Source organism: Mustela putorius, unplaced genomic scaffold (genome assembly GCF_011764305.1).
Source record: "Mustela putorius furo isolate JIRA1106 unplaced genomic scaffold, ASM1176430v1.1 tig00000695_pilon_pilon_pilon, whole genome shotgun sequence".
NCBI classification, from domain to species: domain Eukaryota; kingdom Metazoa; phylum Chordata; class Mammalia; order Carnivora; family Mustelidae; genus Mustela; species Mustela putorius.
In genome coordinates this window covers 9,007,846-9,026,253 of record NW_025421447.1, presented here as the reverse complement: position 1 = coordinate 9,026,253, position 18,408 = coordinate 9,007,846, and the positions used below count along the sequence as shown (strand labels likewise).

The 18,408-nt window shown below is 50.3% G+C and overlaps 1 protein-coding gene across 1 annotated transcript in view; it reads left to right on the top strand.

Moving 5' to 3' along the window:
* MYH13 (myosin heavy chain 13) overlaps nt 1-13,319 on the top strand; it is a 47,049-nt gene extending 33,730 nt beyond the window's left edge. The window contains exons 27-40 of the mRNA XM_045083393.1: nt 647-773; nt 856-974; nt 2,501-2,697; nt 3,059-3,242; nt 3,618-3,783; nt 4,415-4,539; nt 5,639-5,947; nt 6,030-6,233; nt 8,277-8,402; nt 8,701-8,871; nt 11,058-11,162; nt 11,251-11,346; nt 12,757-12,891; nt 13,246-13,319. Of these exons, the coding sequence (XP_044939328.1) occupies nt 647-773; nt 856-974; nt 2,501-2,697; nt 3,059-3,242; nt 3,618-3,783; nt 4,415-4,539; nt 5,639-5,947; nt 6,030-6,233; nt 8,277-8,402; nt 8,701-8,871; nt 11,058-11,162; nt 11,251-11,346; nt 12,757-12,891; nt 13,246-13,260 (2,079 nt within the window). The 3' untranslated portion in view covers nt 13,261-13,319. The remainder of the gene's footprint in view (nt 1-646; nt 774-855; nt 975-2,500; nt 2,698-3,058; nt 3,243-3,617; nt 3,784-4,414; nt 4,540-5,638; nt 5,948-6,029; nt 6,234-8,276; nt 8,403-8,700; nt 8,872-11,057; nt 11,163-11,250; nt 11,347-12,756; nt 12,892-13,245) is intronic.
* The last annotated feature ends 5,089 nt before the right edge of the window (nt 13,320-18,408 follow it).

Genomic DNA, 18,408 nt, shown 5'->3' with positions numbered 1-18,408 from the left:
TTGCCTCTTCTGCTACCATCTTATACTTCCTACTCTGAAGAAAAATGCATGCTCAACATATTTATTTTATGTTACATGAGGTAGGAGGAGGACGTCTACAATATATGCAAGGTTTTGAAATAAACTCCACGAAAACAAGGGCCAAACTAGAGGCTGGGGGAGTGAATCCCTCCGTGCCACCTCCCCCATAAGGAATCTTTTGTATAATCAAATGAAATGTGCAACAGTGTCCCCTGAATATACTGCTTGCAAACAAATAAATCAGAAGGTAATATCCCTCACATGGCAACAGAATTACTTATGTTACAAGAGGATCCTGGGGTTCCTTGGAGTAGCGTGTTCTCAAAGGTTGTTTTTTTGTTTGGCTTTGGGTTTTTTTTTTTTTTTGCAAACCAATCAATATTTATCTACCTAAAGCTGTTGCTCCAACTAATTGGTGACTAAGCAGTCATCACAGATAAATCTTGCCAAACCCGAAGTGATGGTAATTTTTTAAACTGACGTGTATGTGTTCTGCATTCTTATTTTTATTTTACCTGACAAGAAGCTAAACTAACCCAATTTCCCAGTTCAGACCTGGACACCAGAAACCCAATATTTCCCATTCATGTTGACTTTTTTTTTTTTTTTTTTTTTTTTTTTTTAGAGTAACGTGGAAAGAATGTGCCGGACTGTGGAAGACCAATTTAATGAGATCAAAGCCAAAGATGACCAACAGACACAGTTAATCCATGATCTGAACATGCAGAAGGCAAGACTGCAGACCCAAAATGGTAAGGATTGAGGGGCTGGGTTCCAGAAACTACAGACCATGGGTCAACAATGTTCAGCAACACTCATGCTCCTGTTTGGTAGGGGAACTGAGCCACCAACTGGAAGAGAAGGAGTCTCTGATCTCACAGCTAACCAAAGGCAAGCAGGCCCTCACCCAGCAGCTGGAGGAGCTGAAGAGACAAGTGGAAGAAGAAACCAAGGTAAGAATGCCTCTTTCTGGAATGGCGGAGTCAGAACCTGAGAAGCCATGAAAACTGGTTGGAGGCAGCCCTACAGCATGAAGTCTGCTACTTCTCTTCTCTGCTGTGTGGGAGAGTAGGAACCTGTTCTTTGAGGGCACAGGACTTTGGTGTTGGATCTCCTTCAGAGCCAAGGTGCTCCAACCTCTGGGCTCTTCTGCCCCTCATAGCGTGGTCTGATAAACACCCTCACCAGCCAGGGCATCCCTTCCCGACATTCCCCTCCCCCCTCCCCCACCGCACCTGCTCGACCCATCTCTGCCTCTGTTCTCTCACTCTGCTCAGCCATTCAGCCCAGCCCCGCCGAGATGCCCTCTCAGTTCTTCCTCATCACTCATGCGTCACCTGCTGCAACACCTGAGTTTAAGTTCTCCCCCCTCCCAAAAGACTGCACGGCTCTGGGGACACACTTGGGACATATGCATGAACATGAACCTCCTCTTCGTTTTCTTGACTTCCATATCTAGGTCTTCATGCTCATCAACGCCCTTCTCCCCGCAGATCTGTAAACTCCTCCTAGGCAAGAATAATTTTTTCCATAGCACCAAACAGTAGCTACAATGCACACAGCAGGTGCTTAATAAGTGCTGTCTATGGTGTTTAAGCATGAGAATGGGAATCCAGGAGTCCACCCAAATGGCATTCCTTGATGGTGGCCTCAGAAAGTGTTTTGTGGGGGGCCGGGCTGGCTCAGTCGAGACTCTTGATCTCAGGGTTGTGAGTTCAAGCACTTTGGGTGTAGAGATTACTTAAAATCTTAAAAAAATAATAATAATAAATAAAAGGAAAAGAAAGAGTTTTGTTTTGGAACCTCAAGATGAGAGCTAAATTGTCCTCTTCACCAGGCAGGATTGAGCAAAGGAGGCCTCTCTGGGCATGTTCTCCCCTGCCCGGAAGAGGTAACAGGCACAGAAACAGAACAGCTCACATCAGAGTCCCCCTGCATGGGGACACAGCCTCTGGTGACACCAAACAATACTTTTTTGGGTTTTCTTCAAGGCAACAGCTTTCCATAGCATTGCATCAAGTAACAAGAAAATGAACCCCTTCCTAAGTCTGTTTCAATTCTTCTCCTTGCATAAGGAAAAGAGCTCAGTGTGGTTACATCTCTCTAGCATGTGCTCATTTTCCTTATTAAGACGTAGAGAGAGCAGGCTTCAGGTACGGAGGCACACAGCAAGTACCTGGCTGGAAAGTGATCAATAACATTGCTTTACCCGCGTTGCATTTATTCTTAGAGCTCCCTTCTATGTGTGGCACATGTTAGTGCTTTTCTATTTATAGTTTAATAGTTTACTTTTATTTAAATACAATCAGGGAGCCAACATGACAAAAATGAAATAAAACAGGACATATGCAGATATGGCTAAGTTTGTGAAGGCAGCTCAGGAACAGCTCACGTTGGGAGATGCTGGTTTAGAGGAAAATACCTTAGCTTGGAGAATGGCCGAAAGTCTTTGCAATCTGTCACCACCCTCCTCCCGCAGGCCAAGAACGCCCTGGCCCACGCCCTGCAGTCCTCCCGCCACGACTGTGACCTGCTGCGGGAACAGTACGAGGAGGAGCAGGAGGGCAAGGCCGAGCTGCAGAGGGCGCTGTCCAAGGCCAACAGCGAGGTGGCCCAGTGGAGGACCAAATACGAGACGGACGCCATCCAGCGCACGGAGGAGCTGGAGGAGGCCAAGTACGGGGCTCCCCAGCGACAGCAGAAGCAGTGACCCCAGGACATGAGTGAGGGGACAGAGAACGCTTCCTGCCTTGGGAGACAGTCTCTTCCTCCCCAGCACTTTGAGTTTTTGTTAAGCATTCAGATAGGGCATCCCTGTTCTTCCCCTGGGACTGTCCTTTCCACTTGGTTCCCTTAGTGGCTTCTTGGTGACCTGCTTTGCCGCCAAGCTCTTTGGGCTTCTTCAGGTGGTACCTGTCTATGCGTCCCATGCTATGTCTTGGTCTTCCCCAGTTCTAGCCCCAAATCAACAGACAGTTCTGAAATTCTGAAATAGTTCACCTTTGCCAAAAAAAAAAAAAAAAAATGGTTCTTTTAGGAAAAAACTGGCCCAGAGGCTCCAGGAAGCAGAGGAAAACACAGAGGCAGTGAGCTCCAAGTGTGCCTCCTTGGAGAAAACCAAGCAGAGGCTCCAGGGGGAAGTGGATGAACTGATGCTTGACTTGGAACGCACCAACACGGCCCGCGTCCTCCTGGACAGGAAGCAGAGGGACTTCGATAAGGTCTGGCCCCCAGAGAGCCACGCCCTCTCGTGCTTGCACGTGTGAGAGACACGCCCACCCGGGAGGTCTACCGAACATCAGGTCAGGGCGTGCGGGAGGCTGGGCTTTGTAGTGTCTCTTTGCGTTCCTGACAGTCCCTCCAAAGTGGATTTTTAGTTCAAGCTAATTCAGATTACTCTGAGATGCCGCGGAAGACCCATGAGAGCATCCCAGTCTGGGGCCCGCGATCTAGGACAGAGCCCCGCCCTGTTTCTCGAGTCCCCAGGATGGAAGGGTAAAACCTCAATGTTGCTCACAGACAGCCCTCGTTTTCCTGGGCTCTCCCAGTTGCCCTGGTCCTTCCTGCTGTTCACGTGTCCCTGTGCCATCTCCCAGGTCCTTGCAGAGTGGAAGCAAAAACTGGACGAGAGTCAGGCCGAGTTGGAAGCTGCTCAGAAAGGATCCAGGTCGCTTAGTACTGAAGTCTTCAAGCTCCAGAACGCTTATGAGGAAGTGGTGGAGCAGTTAGAGACGCTTAGGCGAGAGAATAAAAACCTGCAAGGTGAGCTGCCTCCCCCACCCACCCCAGGGGAGCACCGGTACCCTCCCCCCCTTGCCTCCTGCTTCCCACTGCCCTGCAGAACCCTTCTGTCTGCTCTGTCGACCCTGGAGCTCAGCCCGGCTAATGCCACAGACATAGTCGTAACTAAGTGTCCTGGAACATGAAGGGCGAACGGAGTTGCTAAGTTCACCTCTTCTTAGAGAACAAGATCCTGCACGGATTCTGTCTGGACGTGGCTTAGTGTCCTTGGGCGTGCCACGAAATCCCTTAGGACTTCAGACTCCTGGTCTGCAAAATCAGACCAGACCTGATGTCCCTGAAAGCCCCTTTCAGTCCCAAAAGACGATGATTCTCTATTCTATACATTGTCTCCAGCATTTTCTCCCCCGGCCCTTGCCGCGACCATTTTACGTACTTGGTGAAGACTTAGCGTTCTGGCCACTCCTCCCTCAGCATGGTTCAGGTGGGGCAATACGCCTGGGTCGTGCCAAGACCTCACACAAAGGGTTCCACCACGCTCTCTCCTGCATAAATGGGAATGAATCACCAGTCCCCAGGTTGCCAGGCAAAAATGCCTCTGCTGTCAACGCGAGCCCCATCAAACACGCTAAATCGAGCCTGTCCTTTGCAGAAGAGATTTCCGACTTAACTGAGCAGATTGCAGAAACTGGCAAGAACCTTCAAGAAGTGGAAAAGACCAAGAAGCAAGTGGAGCAGGAAAAGTCAGACCTCCAGGTCGCCCTAGAAGAGGTGGAGGCAAGTGTCCGGGACATGACATGAGGGTGCTCAGGAGGGCAGGATGCCAGGAGGTGGGGGTGGGGTACGGACTAGACCAGACCTCTGGGGCTACTTCCTGCCAGGAGGGGCCGAGGCTCCACAGGGAAGAACAACCAGCCGTCCCTGGGGAAACAGTTGTGCCGTGTTTCATTTCCTGGGTGTCCTCTAGTTCAGCACATCTCCCCTTTGGAAAATAAATAAACACGTTTGTGATGTCCTCAATGTCTTCCTCTCGGGAAGCAAGAAATCAGTCAGCAGGCATCCCGAGAGTGGGCTCAGAATTCCTCGGCTCTAACAGGGTCACACGCTAGGTGGTGTATGGACACTGAGATTTCTGGAAAGTCAAAACAGGGCCAGTGTCCTGAGGCCCTAATCGGTGTCGCCAGTGCGGGGCAGATGGTGGAGCTGTTTCTAGGGAAATTTGCATGATGCAGGATAAGAGGTGAGCAATTACTCTGTCATTTTAGACAATAGGGTAGCTCCTGAGTTAGAGTCCCTGTTAAAAACAACAACAACAACAACAACAAAAAACACCCGGGCACCTGGGTGGCTCAGTGGGTTAAGCCTCTGCCTTCACCTCAGGACTCCCAGCTGCACCTGGATGAGGCCCTGAGGAGCAATGAGGACCTCAGGTCATGATCTCAGGGTCCTGGGATAGAGCCCCGCCCGCATCGGGCTCTCTGCTCAGTGGGGAGCCTGCTTTCCTCTCTCTCTCTCTCTCTCTCTCTCTCTCTCTCCCTGCCTACTTGTGATCTCTCTCTCTTTATTAAAAAATAAATAAATTTTTTAAAATCTTAAAAAAAAAAAAGACACACCCAATAAAGGTTTTACTTAATTCAGAAAGGTGCTCTGTCCCTCTCCAGACACAAAGTTTTTAGTAACAGATACAAAGCTTTAGTCCTAGGTTCATTACTAGGAGGGACATTTGGGGGCCACATTGTCTGACCTCTACTCATCTGTAAAATGGGTAGAATAATATTCGTTCTATCACACTGGCTAGGAAAATACCCATTCAAGAAGGGGGGCTGCCCATGACCTCCCCCACCGCTCCCCCCAACCACTCCTCTGCTTCGATCAGGGCTCCTTGGAACACGAAGAGAGCAAGATCTTGCGTGTCCAACTGGAGTTGAGCCAGGTGAAATCCGAGCTTGACCGCAGGGTCACTGAGAAGGACGAAGAGATCGAGCAGCTGAAAAGAAACAGCCAGCGAGCGGCAGAAGCCATGCAGAGCATGCTGGACGCTGAGATCCGGAGCCGGAACGACGCCATGAGGCTGAAGAAGAAGATGGAGGGAGACCTCAACGAGATGGAGATCCAGCTGGGCCATTCCAACCGCCAGGTGGCAGAGACGCAGAAACACCTGCGCACCGTGCAGGGTCAGCTCAAGGTGAGCCCAGGCTCCCGTGGACCTGGCCAGCGCTCGCCCTGTCCCAGACTCCACCCTCACTCACGTCCGGCTGTCCCCGCAGGACTCCCAGCTGCACCTGGATGAGGCCCTGAGGAGCAATGAGGACCTCAAGGAGCAGCTGGCCATCGTGGAGCGCAGGAATGGCCTCTTGCTGGAGGAGCTGGAGGAGATGAAGGTGGCCTTGGAGCAGACGGAGCGGACCCGCAGGCTGTCAGAGCAGGAGCTGCTGGACGCCAGTGACCGCGTGCAGCTCCTTCACTCCCAGGTGCATCCCTCCTCCCTCTACCCAGGACCACTTGGTGGGCAGGCAGGACCCTCGCAGTGGAAGGGAGCACCGCCCTTCCTCTCAGACAAGTGGTCAAGACCAAGCGGCTTTAAGCTTAGTTCTTTGGAGGTGGCTGGCTGGTGTAGTCAGTAGATATTGGGGTTGTGAGTTCGAGCCCCACTTGGGTGGAGAGATGAATTAAAAGTAAAATCTTCAAAAAAAAAAAAAAGCTTAGTTCTTGGACTAACTATGCTCTGAGCTTTCTTTAATCTGAAGATAAAAGGTCATGCACGTCTCCATCTCAGAGAAAGGAAGGATGAGTTATTGCATCAAGGGGCTGGAGAAGGCTTCACAGAGGAAGCAACCTCTAATGGCAATCTTGGAAAATTAGAATTATCTTTCAAAATAATTATCTTTCAAAATATTTTTTTTTTACCTTTATGAAAGTTCTTGTTGGGTTTTTAAGGAGATAGAAGTTTATCGAATACACCAGAAGGGAGCAGGGAGCTGTCCCCCACCTTTATAAAAGTCTTATAAAAACAATTCTTTGTTGCAAAATAGAGAGCCTACAAACAAACAAGTAGAAGAAACATACCAGCCACCGTGTCCCCTTTGGAAACCTTTTCTTCCAAGCTCTCGGAAGCTCTCATCAATCTCTGCCATTATTATACTTTTGTAAAAATGCGATCGGCATTTCTGCAGCTTCCTATTTTCATTTTAACAAAGTGTCATTTCCATCCCTTTAAATCATCTTCTATGACTTTTTTTTTTTGAAGATTGATTGATTAATTGATTTGAGAGAGAGAGAGAGAACGCACGTGTGCATTGTCAGGGGAAAGGGCAAAGGGAGAAATCTTGAGCAGATTCCCTGCTGAGTGTGGACCTCCCCCACACACACTACTCTTCCCTCCACCACCACTCCCCACTCAGTCCCATGACCCTGAGATCATGACCCAAGCCAAAGCCAAGAGCCAGTTGCTTCACCGACTGAGCCACCCAGGTGCCCCCGCCATGACTATTTTTAATGGCAGAAAAGTAGTTTATTACAGTAGGGTGATGTGGCAGTTTTATTTAATCTATCTTCCATGGCTGGATGTTTTTAATTATTCCCAATAAAATCTTTACCACTAGAAAGAGTTCTATGATGAACTTAACTTATAATAAGTTTTCACGTTTTCTCGTTATTGTTTCTTGTCTTAATATTCCTAGACGTAAACAGGTTGCTGGAAGCAGAATTTCATGGTCCAAAGGATAAAGACATTTGCAGCTTATTGTAAATAGCCTTCACAAGGTGGTCTCCATTTTTATTCTCATTGAGAGAATATGGAAAATCTCTTGCCTCTAAATCCTCAAAGGCCCTAGTTACACGTCTTTTAATCCTGACCAACTTCACGGTTGAAAAACACCTCACCTATATAATTTTTATTTTCTTGGGGCACCTTGCTGGCTCTTTGGGTAAAGCATCCAACTTCACTCTTGATCTCAGGGTCATGAGTTCAAGCCCCATGTTGGGCCTGGAGTCTACTTAAAAAAATACATATATAGTAAAGTTTTGATTACTAATGAGTAACTGCTTCTTCTGGCAGGTTCCACCTATATACAGTTTGTGCCCTGGTTTCTTACTTGTGCAATTTGTCTTTTTTATGAATTGAGGAAGAGAGTGTTTTTTGAGCAATATACATTGGGAGCATTTTCTCCTTTGTCACGCTTGTAATTCTATTTACCGTGTGTCTTGATCATTAGATTTCTCATTTTATATATTTAGGTCTACCCATCCTTTTCTTGCTCCAACACCTTTTAACTTCTTCCTCAAACATGTGAAAGTCTACCTTTATCAGTTACTCATTCATTTTATATACAGTTCTTGGGTCTGTTTCAGGACCTTCTGTTTGGTCAAGAATGAAACAGTACCTAGCAAATCCCCCAGGGAAAAATAAGAAATATGACCATGATTGATTGCCTTCCCCATGCAAATTTCTCCCCCTCAATTGTTCCAAGCTCCCAAAGATAACCTACACCTCTGGCATCTAATTTTTCCTATAGAACACGAGCCTGATAAATACCAAGAAAAAATTGGAAGCAGACATAGCCCAGTGCCAGGCAGAGGTGGAGAACTCCATCCAAGAGTCCAGAAATGCAGAGGAGAAGGCCAAGAAAGCCATCACAGATGTGAGCTCTGTTCCTTCTTTGCAGTGCCTGTTTTTGGAGTCAGGGAAGGGGCTTCGAGGTGGGGACAAGGCAAGGAGGCTTTGTCTCCTGATGACCTACAGTTGGTCATGCTGGCTTCCTAGAGAGGGAGTTAGATGAAGCCTCAGCCAAAATCAGCTGGGGAGGAGATACATGACTAGTCATGGTAGAATGAGGGAGCCAGGAACAGCACGCACAGTATTGACCTTGACAGCATCCTCTGTGGACTCCTGGTCGGGATGCCAGGTGGCCCACTCATACGTCCTATGAACTTCATCAGGCAGCCATGATGGCCGAGGAGCTGAAGAAGGAGCAGGACACCAGCGCCCACCTGGAGCGCATGAAGAAGAACCTGGAGCAGACGGTGAAGGACCTGCAGCACCGTCTGGACGAGGCTGAGCAGCTGGCCCTGAAGGGCGGGAAGAAGCAGATCCAGAAACTGGAGAACCGGGTAGGGTTCTAGAAGGTTCTAGAAGATTCTGGTTCTCAAAGTGATATCCGGTTCAGCCATCCTGGATAGAGCCACCAGTCCAGCCACTAGGTTGCAGGAGAGTGGGGGTGGATGGAGGGCATGCAAGTTTGGTCTGAGGACTACATGCCGATATGCCCACCTAGGTCTCCTTCACTGGTTCCTCCATCCCAACACACACACACACTTTACAACACTCATGCCTCAGGAGCTGCAGAATAAAGACACTTGCAAATAGTCACATCCTGTTTTTATAGGAATTCAGATCCATATAAGTGAGGGGAAATGTACTTTGCATTCATAACATTATGTAGTTTATGTAAGTTACATTTTGGACCAGCCTCTGTTTTGGTGAACAATGGCTCATCCTACGTAAAGTCTAGAGTCTCTCTTCAGCTCCCACCTGCCGGCTCCCGTTTGTCCCAGACTTCTCAGTCTCTGAACCCAGTCAGGCTGCAATGCTGGGAAGCTTCTCCCTCGCTCCGTCCTAAAGGGCAAGTGACTGGCACTTCCTCCCACGTTTTTCCGCAGAAAAAACTCTACCCCCAGTACAGAGGCAGTCTTGCATCTTTCTGAATCTGGGAGCTGATCTGTATTTGTTTTTGTCCCTTCGCGAAAGGCTTCCTTTGTTGCCGGGACCCCTTGCTTTTCCCTTGAGACCTGGGGACGGTTTATTTCATTTGTTTTTTGCACATGGCTCCATTACCAGTTCTGTGGGGCTGGGGGGGTGGGGAGCTTGTTCTTTCTAACTTCACTGTAGTCCTGGGAGGGAGGAAATGGTGGCACAGGAGGAGAAGGGGGTGAGGGGCAGGCCAAGAGAAGGAGGTGACCTCTCAGCAGGGAGGCACCCCAAGTGCACTCGGGCTTCAAGCCTCCCAAGGATGTGGTCACCAGCACATGCACACCATGAATGTGAATGATTTTTTTTTTTTTTTTTTTTTTGGTTAAAAAACAATAAGGCAATAGGCACGTGAGTAACAAAAGTCAACACCACGGAAGTCAGAATTTCTTCCCCCCCAAGTTCTCTAAATTCTTACTTCTAATTCTTCCCAGTCATCCTCTATTGCATGAGCTTAGCCTGTCCTCATGGATCCCTCCACTGAGGGAGGGATTAGAGCCCATGCCTCCCTCTCTGATTCTTTGGTTCCTGGGCCAGCCAATCCCCCTCATTGCATGGCCCCTCAGCTGGCCTCCAGCCCCAGCTGCCCCATTATTTTTAGTTCTGCAAACCTTCCAGAGGCCACTAGAGCATTGCCAGGAACCCATATGTTTCGCAGAACCTAACAGTAAACAGCTTCCCAGGGCGCATGGCTAGAGAGGGGGCTAGGGATCATTTTGGGAACAGTGCCCAGAGTTAATCCGTTCCACTGGCGGATTCCAAGGTTGATCTGGTGAGTCCACAAGCCCAGGGCTGCCCGTGTCTGTGGCCACTGGGATTCCCTGTGGCTGACCACCACCCTCACGTCTTGACTCTTTCTAGACTGTGGCTTTGGGACCACAGTTAGTGACCTGTGTCCTCGGTGGCTGTCCTGTTCCCTCAAGACTTCAGGAAAGCCAGAAACAGTTATGAAGTGACCACTACTGGCAGAGTGCTTTATCATTTAAAACATGCTTTTAAGTGCTTTGTCTAACTTGACTCCCACCTTTGATGCAGGTGGAGTGGGAATTACAGTCTCTACCCTAAACCCATAGAAACTCACTCTTAGGGGCAGCTGCTTTGGCTCTTGGAATCAGTCACCTGGCCCCAGAGCTTGAACACACCTGGACCGTTCCTGGCCCAGGCTCTCTACCTGACCCCCTGCAGCCTCACTTAGCCAGGAATCAGGCCCCCCAAAATGCTCACACAGGCTTCACCTGCAGGGATGAGTCGGGGCTGAGGCCCAGGCCTCGCCAAGCTGCCTCCCCCAGGGGAAGAGGCGTCCTTGGCCAAGCCCAGCCTGGTGGCCCTGCTGGGGGCACCAAGGGCTGCGTCTCGTTCTCCTTTGCACAAGGCCACCACACCAGCAGTGGTGGCCCCTTGTGCCCAGGGTGTTTCCTGAGCTCTAGGAGGAGACATTTTTACAAACTATATTTAGGGGATCCCAAGTTCACCCTAAAATGACCATGGGAGAAGTCTGGCTGCTCTGACCCAAATGCTGGGCTCTCTCCACCCCCCCCCAAAAAACCAGGTGCGTGAGTTGGAAAACGAGCTGGATGCTGAGCAGAAGAGGGGGGCCGAGGCTCTGAAGGGGGCCCATAAATATGAACGCAAGGTCAAGGAGCTAACCTACCAGGTAGGTGTCTCCAAAGCCTCCGTGAGCTCCAGGTTGCTCCGACCCCGGCATAAGCTGCGGTGGCGGTGGCACGATGCTATGTTTGCAGGCCGAGGAGGACCACAAGAACATCCTCAGGCTCCAGGATCTGGTGAACAAGCTGCAAGCCAAAGTGAAGGCTTACAAGAGGCAGGCTGAGGAGGCTGTGAGTAGGGGGGTCCTGGAAGCCCACGCCCACCTAAGGACGCCCAGTCCTCATCAAGAGTCTATCCTGTCGTGGAGCCTAAGGCCCAAGTTTTCATTTGCAGGCTACAAAGTCAGGGACGCCTGCCCACTTCTCTCCCCTGGCTTGTGTTAAATAAGGCTGCCTGCCCCCCAGCTGCACCTCCCCCATGCTTCCTATCTCATCTCAGGTGGCCCTGCCCCTCACTTTATCCCCCACCCCCAGCCCAGAACATTCTAGCTCCCCTTGCCAGCCCTACCTCACTGAGGCCCCAGCCAGCTCAGCCTACCCCACCAGCCCTCCCTGAGCTGGCAACCTGACCTTAGATCCGCCCCCGATCCCCAGCCCTCCCTGAGCCCGGCAACCTGACCTTAGATCTCCTCTTCCCTCCCTCCCTCTCTACTCTGCCTCCCTCCCACCCACCCTTCCTGACCTGTTGATCAAACAGACCTCAGAGATATTCTAGCAAAAAGCTGGCCTGCGGTGGTGGGGGGAGGAGGGCGGTTTGGGGTAGGGAAGAGGTGGGGACTTTTTCCTGTTACAGAAAATAAATACTTTGGGAAATCCTAGGTTAAGCAAAGTTGAACCGGTTGCTTTCAAGGATTTTTCAGATTTTGTCTGTGATGGGTAATGCACTCTTCAAAGTGAACACACCATTGTGAAATGCAGCTTTGTCCCCCACCCACAAACCCAGGTGGAACTTGGAACCTTTTTATTGTACGCAGAGCAGCCCATAGCCCATAGCCTTAGCACTAGGGTTCTGAGGAACAAAATTTGGGGGACCCCGCTGCTGATAAATGACTGAGCAGATGGCTTCTCTCAATGTCCATTTTCCCTCCCTGCCCAGGGGCTCGTGGTTCCACCTTGACCACAGGGAAGCAGATCTGAGCTAGTTAAATGGAGGGGAAGGGGTCTGTGCCCATTGGATGAGGATGGTCACAGCGAAACTGTCTGGGAGGGAGGGTACCAGGAGACCACCTTCTTGGAGAACCTTTGGATTGTCCTCAGTAGATGTGGGGACAATGGCCTGGCCACAGGGCAGACAGTGCTGGGATAAGGCCAGGGCAAGGAGGGTTAGGGCATTAGACTCTGACCTTCCAGGTGCCTTGGGAGGACTCAGGGCTTAGGTCCTGGCAGAGCAGGGATGTAGGGGAACAGGCAGGGGTCCAAGGAGTGGCAGCGCTACCCTCAAGGAGGCCAGAGAGCATACATGGTCAGGGGCTAGGAGTGGTGTCCTGGCACCAAGAGAGCTGGGCTCAGCCCCCTCTGCCCTCAGGGAATCCAGGGCCCAAGCCCTCCCGGTTCCCCAGCGCCCCAGAGAGGCCTGCAGGGACAAGAAACCTCAGAGCCAGAGTGAGGAACTGCCTCCTGTCCCTCCATCTCCCCATTCAGGAGGAGCAGGCCAACACGCAGCTGTCCAAGTGCCGGAGGGTCCAGCACGAGCTGGAGGAGGCGGAGGAGAGAGCGGACATTGCCGAGTCCCAGGTCAACAAGCTGCGGGCCAAGAGCCGAGATGTGGGGGCTCAGGTGAGAGCAGACGTCTTCCCCAGATGCCGAGATCCGGGGAACACCCAGTGAGAGTACAGAGGCCACCCCTCCAGCCAGGCCCCTGCTGGTTCCAGAATCATGGGGCAGGGGACAGACGTCTTATCACCCCCATGTCTCCCTGTCGTAAGAGGTGCTGCCCAGGAAGCCCCTGCTTTTCAGGGGACTCGTCCCTCTCCAGGGATCCATGGTTTTGTTTTTATGATGTGCAAAAGGAAACAATGCCGTTCTTCGATATTTTTCCGGAAGTTCCTGCCTTTCCAGCTGCTCCGCGTGAAGGCAGTACTCAGCCTTGCCTTGGGTTTGACTCATTTCCTGCTTGTTCTCCTCCCACAGAAGCTGGAGGAATGAGGCCTTCCCGATGCCGGCTGCCGTGCGACACCCTGGGAGAGGGGAGGGGTGGTGTTGTGAGAAATAAAGTCTGCTCGTTCCTCGTCTCTCTGGCTCTGCGTGTTCATAATCACGGCCCATCCCACTTGCTCGGGGTGCTTTGAGAGGCGTGTCCGACCTGCTGTGCGGACACAGAAATAAGGGATGTGGTAAATACGAGGAAGTCCTCCTGGATCCAGCAGAAAAGGCCAAGAGAAAAACCACTGCCAAGTAAGCCACCGGCTTCCTTCGCACTGAAATAAAGCCCCTTTCAGGTAACCAGAGCACATTTGCTCCTCAGAACACAGAATTGTTTCAATTCACTTCCCCAGTGTCTCTCTCAACTTCCAGACAGGGACACTGGGCCCAATTAAATGAAGTCCTCTGACTGTGGTTACCCGAGGCAGGGTGGAGTTGAGATGCCCTGGGTCCCAGACTCCCAGGCAGTGTTGCCGCTAAGAAATTCTGCTTTTCCATCCTGTCCTTCTAAGGGGCTGTGTTGAACATCCACGGCTCCCCATGACATCTGAGCAGGGAGTAGGTGCACCCCAACTCATTCATTCCTAGGAAACACTGGGCAGGGTCTTGCCTGCCTTCTCCTTCCAGCTGTCTTCTCTCTGCCCCACCTGCACGGATCCTTCCCACGGTGCACAGAGCCAAAACGTGAAGGCAGCAGGTGGGCTGTGAACTTCCAGAGTCCAGACTAAGCCTGGCCCAAGTGTCAAGAGAGAAGCCTCTGTCAATTTGGGGGCTCACTCCTGGATCCTGATCAGATTGTGTTGATTCACTTACATGGAAGGGTAAAGATGCAGCAGAATGGGATAAAGACAGGATTAGGCCCAATCACTTCACAGCTGTAAATGCATGGCCTCGGATTGGCCTTGGCCTTGGGTTGGCCACACACTCTCTGAACCTGACTTTCCTCAAAGGTCATACTGACCAGGTGCATGGGCTTGGGTTCTGGCAAACATGGATGGAATCCCAGGACTCTCACATGCTAACTGCATGGCCTTGGGCAAGTCAGTCTTCTCTCTGAGCCCCATCTTCCTTATTCTGTAATAATAGAAGTCATAGCTTTGCTAGAATGGTTGAGGGGCTGGGATGGTGACAAGAGGTGTAGAGCTTCTTGGGGGGGCAATGAAATGTTCTTCAGGGATGGATGTGTAGCTGTGAATATACTGAAATCCATTGAATTGTATAGTATGTAGATTATATCTCAATAAAATCAAAACTTGCTCACTATGTATCAGGCACAAGATAAGTACACTATCCTCTAACATCTTGTGTCATCTCTTCTCTCTAGCTTTCTAGATCCGACCCTCCTTTCCATCTCATCACCAGCTCAGCCCACATGCTTTCAACACAGTGGGGTACGAAGGTGAGGCAGTTGGCAGCAGTGATGGTGGCAGGAAATTATTCTGAGATCAGGTGAACTCATATGTCTGACATTATGATCCCCATCAACATCACCATTATCACCATCATCACCATCATCATCAACATCATCATCAGCATCACCACCATCATCATCACCACATCACCACCACCAGCAGCAGGCTCACCAACATCAACAACATCATCACCACCATCATCACCATCACCATCACCATCATCATCATCACTATCACCACCATCATCATCACCATCACCACCATCATCATCACCATCACCACCATCATCACCATCGTTGTCACCATTGTCATCAGGATCATCATCACCATCAACACCACCATTGTCACCATTGTCATCAGGATCATCACCATTGTCATCACCATCATTACTGTCATCACTACCATCATTATCATCATCACCATCATCATCATCGTCATCACCATCACCATCATCAACATTATCCCCACCATCATTACCATCATTGTCACCATTGTTATCAGGATCATCACCATCATCATCACCACCATCGTCACCACCACCATCATCATCAGTGCTAAACTTCAAGACTGGAGGAGTCTATTTAAAAAAAAATCTCTTCAACTTCCTCAGTTTTACAGACAAGGAAACTGAGGTCATTCTCAAGGTCCCCAGATATCCTCCCCAGTCCAGCCCAATAATTTCAAATACAAGAACATTGTGAATGTGTTGAGTGTTCACATGCTCCTTTTTCTCCCTTCCATTTAAGCCACACAACAAGCCCATCAGGAGATCAGGCCGATATCAATCTCTTATTTCTAGCAGTGTTGCTGACAGCCTATGGCTTATCCAGGGTCGAGAAGAAGAGATAGCAGCTCTTCAGACCCTCCCTATAGCACACAGTCTCCAATGGTGGGTTTTGCACCTGCTCAGCCATGTGATGTAATGTTAAGAGCCCTGGGTCCCAGACCTGCCCCACCACTAAATAGCTTTGTGATTTGAGGCAAGTGGCTTCATGACTATAAGCCTCAGCTGCCTCCCTTACAATGGGGGTGTAACAAGGTACTTTACAGGGTTATTTTGAGAAGTAAATAAGATGATTCAAGAAGTACCCTTGCTCTAGAGCCCCAAACATCAGTAGCACTCCAGGAACCTGTCATGGTGGAGAGGGACAAGACACGGCCTCAGGACAGAGGTGGAAGGTAACATGGGTCCAGATGTACAACAGTTGGGTTTAGCATTGTCCCCTTAAGGCTTCTTCTGGTGTGAGAAGATAACAAGCCACGGGGTTGGCAGTCATCAAAAGAAATTACTATTTCAGGGCCCCTGGGTGGCATTAAGCCTCTGCCTTCAGCTCAGGTCATGATCTCAGGGCCTGGGATCGAGCCCTGCATCAGACTCTCTGCTCAACAGGGAGCCTGCTTCCCCCTCTCTCTGCCTGCTGCTCTGCCTACTTGTGATTGCTCTCTCTGTCAAATAAATAAAATAAAATAAAATAAGAAATTACTATGGAATTCCACTCCTCTCAGACGTCCCAACAAAAGTTCAGGATCTCATCCCCCTCAAATACTGCCCGGTTCACCTGGGGCTCCCTAAAATGAACCCAGAGATCTCTTCTATTTACCCAGCTCCCTATATCCCAGAACGTCTGCATTAGAAAGAAAGAACGTTCCTCTACCCTTCCCAGTGCTTCACAGTGTTTCTACTACATCAGAATCCCAATCGTGGAATGAAGGGATGAATGTATGAACGAGAACCTTCCATACCTAGACACCAAGTACGCCCTGATGAGACATTTCTAATTTTCTTTTCTGAGGACCGGAAGAAGATAAAAGAGTAACATGCTGAGTTCTCTTTCCCAGCGTCTGCATGTTGAATTCCAGCCGACAGCTGGACCCTGAGGCTCTTTGGCTGACCCCTTCTGACTCCTCTAACTCTGTGGAAAAACCAAGAGGGTGGCAGAAAGAGCCTTGCCCTGGGTCTCCCACATGGCAAGGTAGAGTGCGCATGGGACCAACGCGTGCACTCCCGTCTTGGCACGTCAGCCCTTTTAGAAGTTCTTGGGCAGGTCAGTTGATGTCTTTGAGCTTCAACATGGGGCTGGAAGTCAGGGCACTACCTACCTGTGGAATAGGGTTGTTGAAAAATTTCTAGGTGATACTGTGCAAAAGGTTTCCTCAATGGTGCTGTATGGCCCAAACTGAAGGTAACATTGCTATAGTCTTGTTAGCAGTAATGGCAGAGAGAATGGCATGGCTGCGGCCATCATTAAATTATTGTTCAGTAGAGAAGCCCAGCCACCAAACTGGGACAGGGGGGCTCTGGACTTTGGAGCGCCGAACTTACCCCGGACCCCTTCAAAACAGGGGTTTTGCTGCCACCTCCTGGTTGTGGAAGGACACGCTTTTCATTATACAAATGACCTTGAGAGTGCACTTCCACCAAAGTCTCCAAAACAGATATTCAGAGAATTGGAGGTGTCCTCGGGAATCATGATCATCCCGTCTGGGCCCCTGGTTTTGCAGATGAGAAAATTCCTATTCATGATAGGGTTTTATAATCCTAAGAAGTACAGTGTCAGAGACAGACACCCAGAGTCTCCTGGCTCCCAGGGGGGCAGGGCTCCCCAAGCTGAGTGTCCATAGAAGAGGGTCCCATAGAATCTCCAGATGGAGGGCAGGAGAGTGAATGGCCAGGCAGAGACAGTGAATGGCCCTGGCAGCAGAAGCTGGGACCACTGCCAAGGGTCTGCTCCTCAGACGCCCTCTCCTCCTCCCAGGAACCTCTCCCAGGCTGGAAGAGTAGTGTTGACAAGGTTAGAAAGAAGTACACTTTCAGAAACAGCCCTCTGCTCCTAACAGGGGAGGTGACCAGACCCTTCATGGCTCTGAGATGAAGGTGGCCCAAGGCAGTTCCAAAAGTAGGTGCCTTGACCCTTTTCCTAGCCCCAAGAGAAAGGATCAGGGTGTCCATGCCTCAGCGAGACACCCAAGATCAAGACCTATGCCACTGGACCAACCCTTCAGACCCCTCTACTTTCTTAAGTCTCGGAAGAGTTTGAAAGGGCCAGCTTCCTTGCCCTCTGGTGCAAGTGGGTCGAGCCAATGGGTTGCGAGAGAGAAAGGCAGGAAGGAAGAGAGTGAGGCCTGGGTCCCCCCTTGTTCCCTGGGTCCCCCCTTGCTGTTTGTTCCCTGGGTCCCCCCTTGCAGACCTCCAAGCAAAGGTCCCATTTCCTAGCAGACGTGCAACTCCCCAAGCCCTCCCGGTTTCCATCTCCAGTAACTGGTCCTCATGCCTATTGCTTGCACATTCAGCCCCAGGGTCATGGAGCCCTGAAATGTCAGACCTGGAGTCCCAGGGCATCCCTGCAGTTTCCCAGTACCTGGCCACACCTCTGGGAGGTATGTCTCCCACAAACACTCCTCACATTATGCTAATCTGGGCATGCCATCTATTTCCTGCAGGGATCTCTGCCGGATGCAGGACCCTCCCCACCCCCATCCTGCACATCTATTTCAGGGCCCCATGACCCTCCTCTGGAACAGGACCAGCCAAGTTAAGAGGTGCTGGCCAAGAAGAGGAGGCAAAGGAACCAAAGCATTTATTTGGGGTCTTCAGGATTGAAATCCGAGAGACACCCAGTTTACCAGAATCAAAAGCGTGCACCAAATTACAGGCAGGGAGTACAGGCTTGTAAAGGCAGAACCACAAGAAGACACGGGTTATTTTAAAAGGATTGTCACTGGCACTGACAGAATTAAA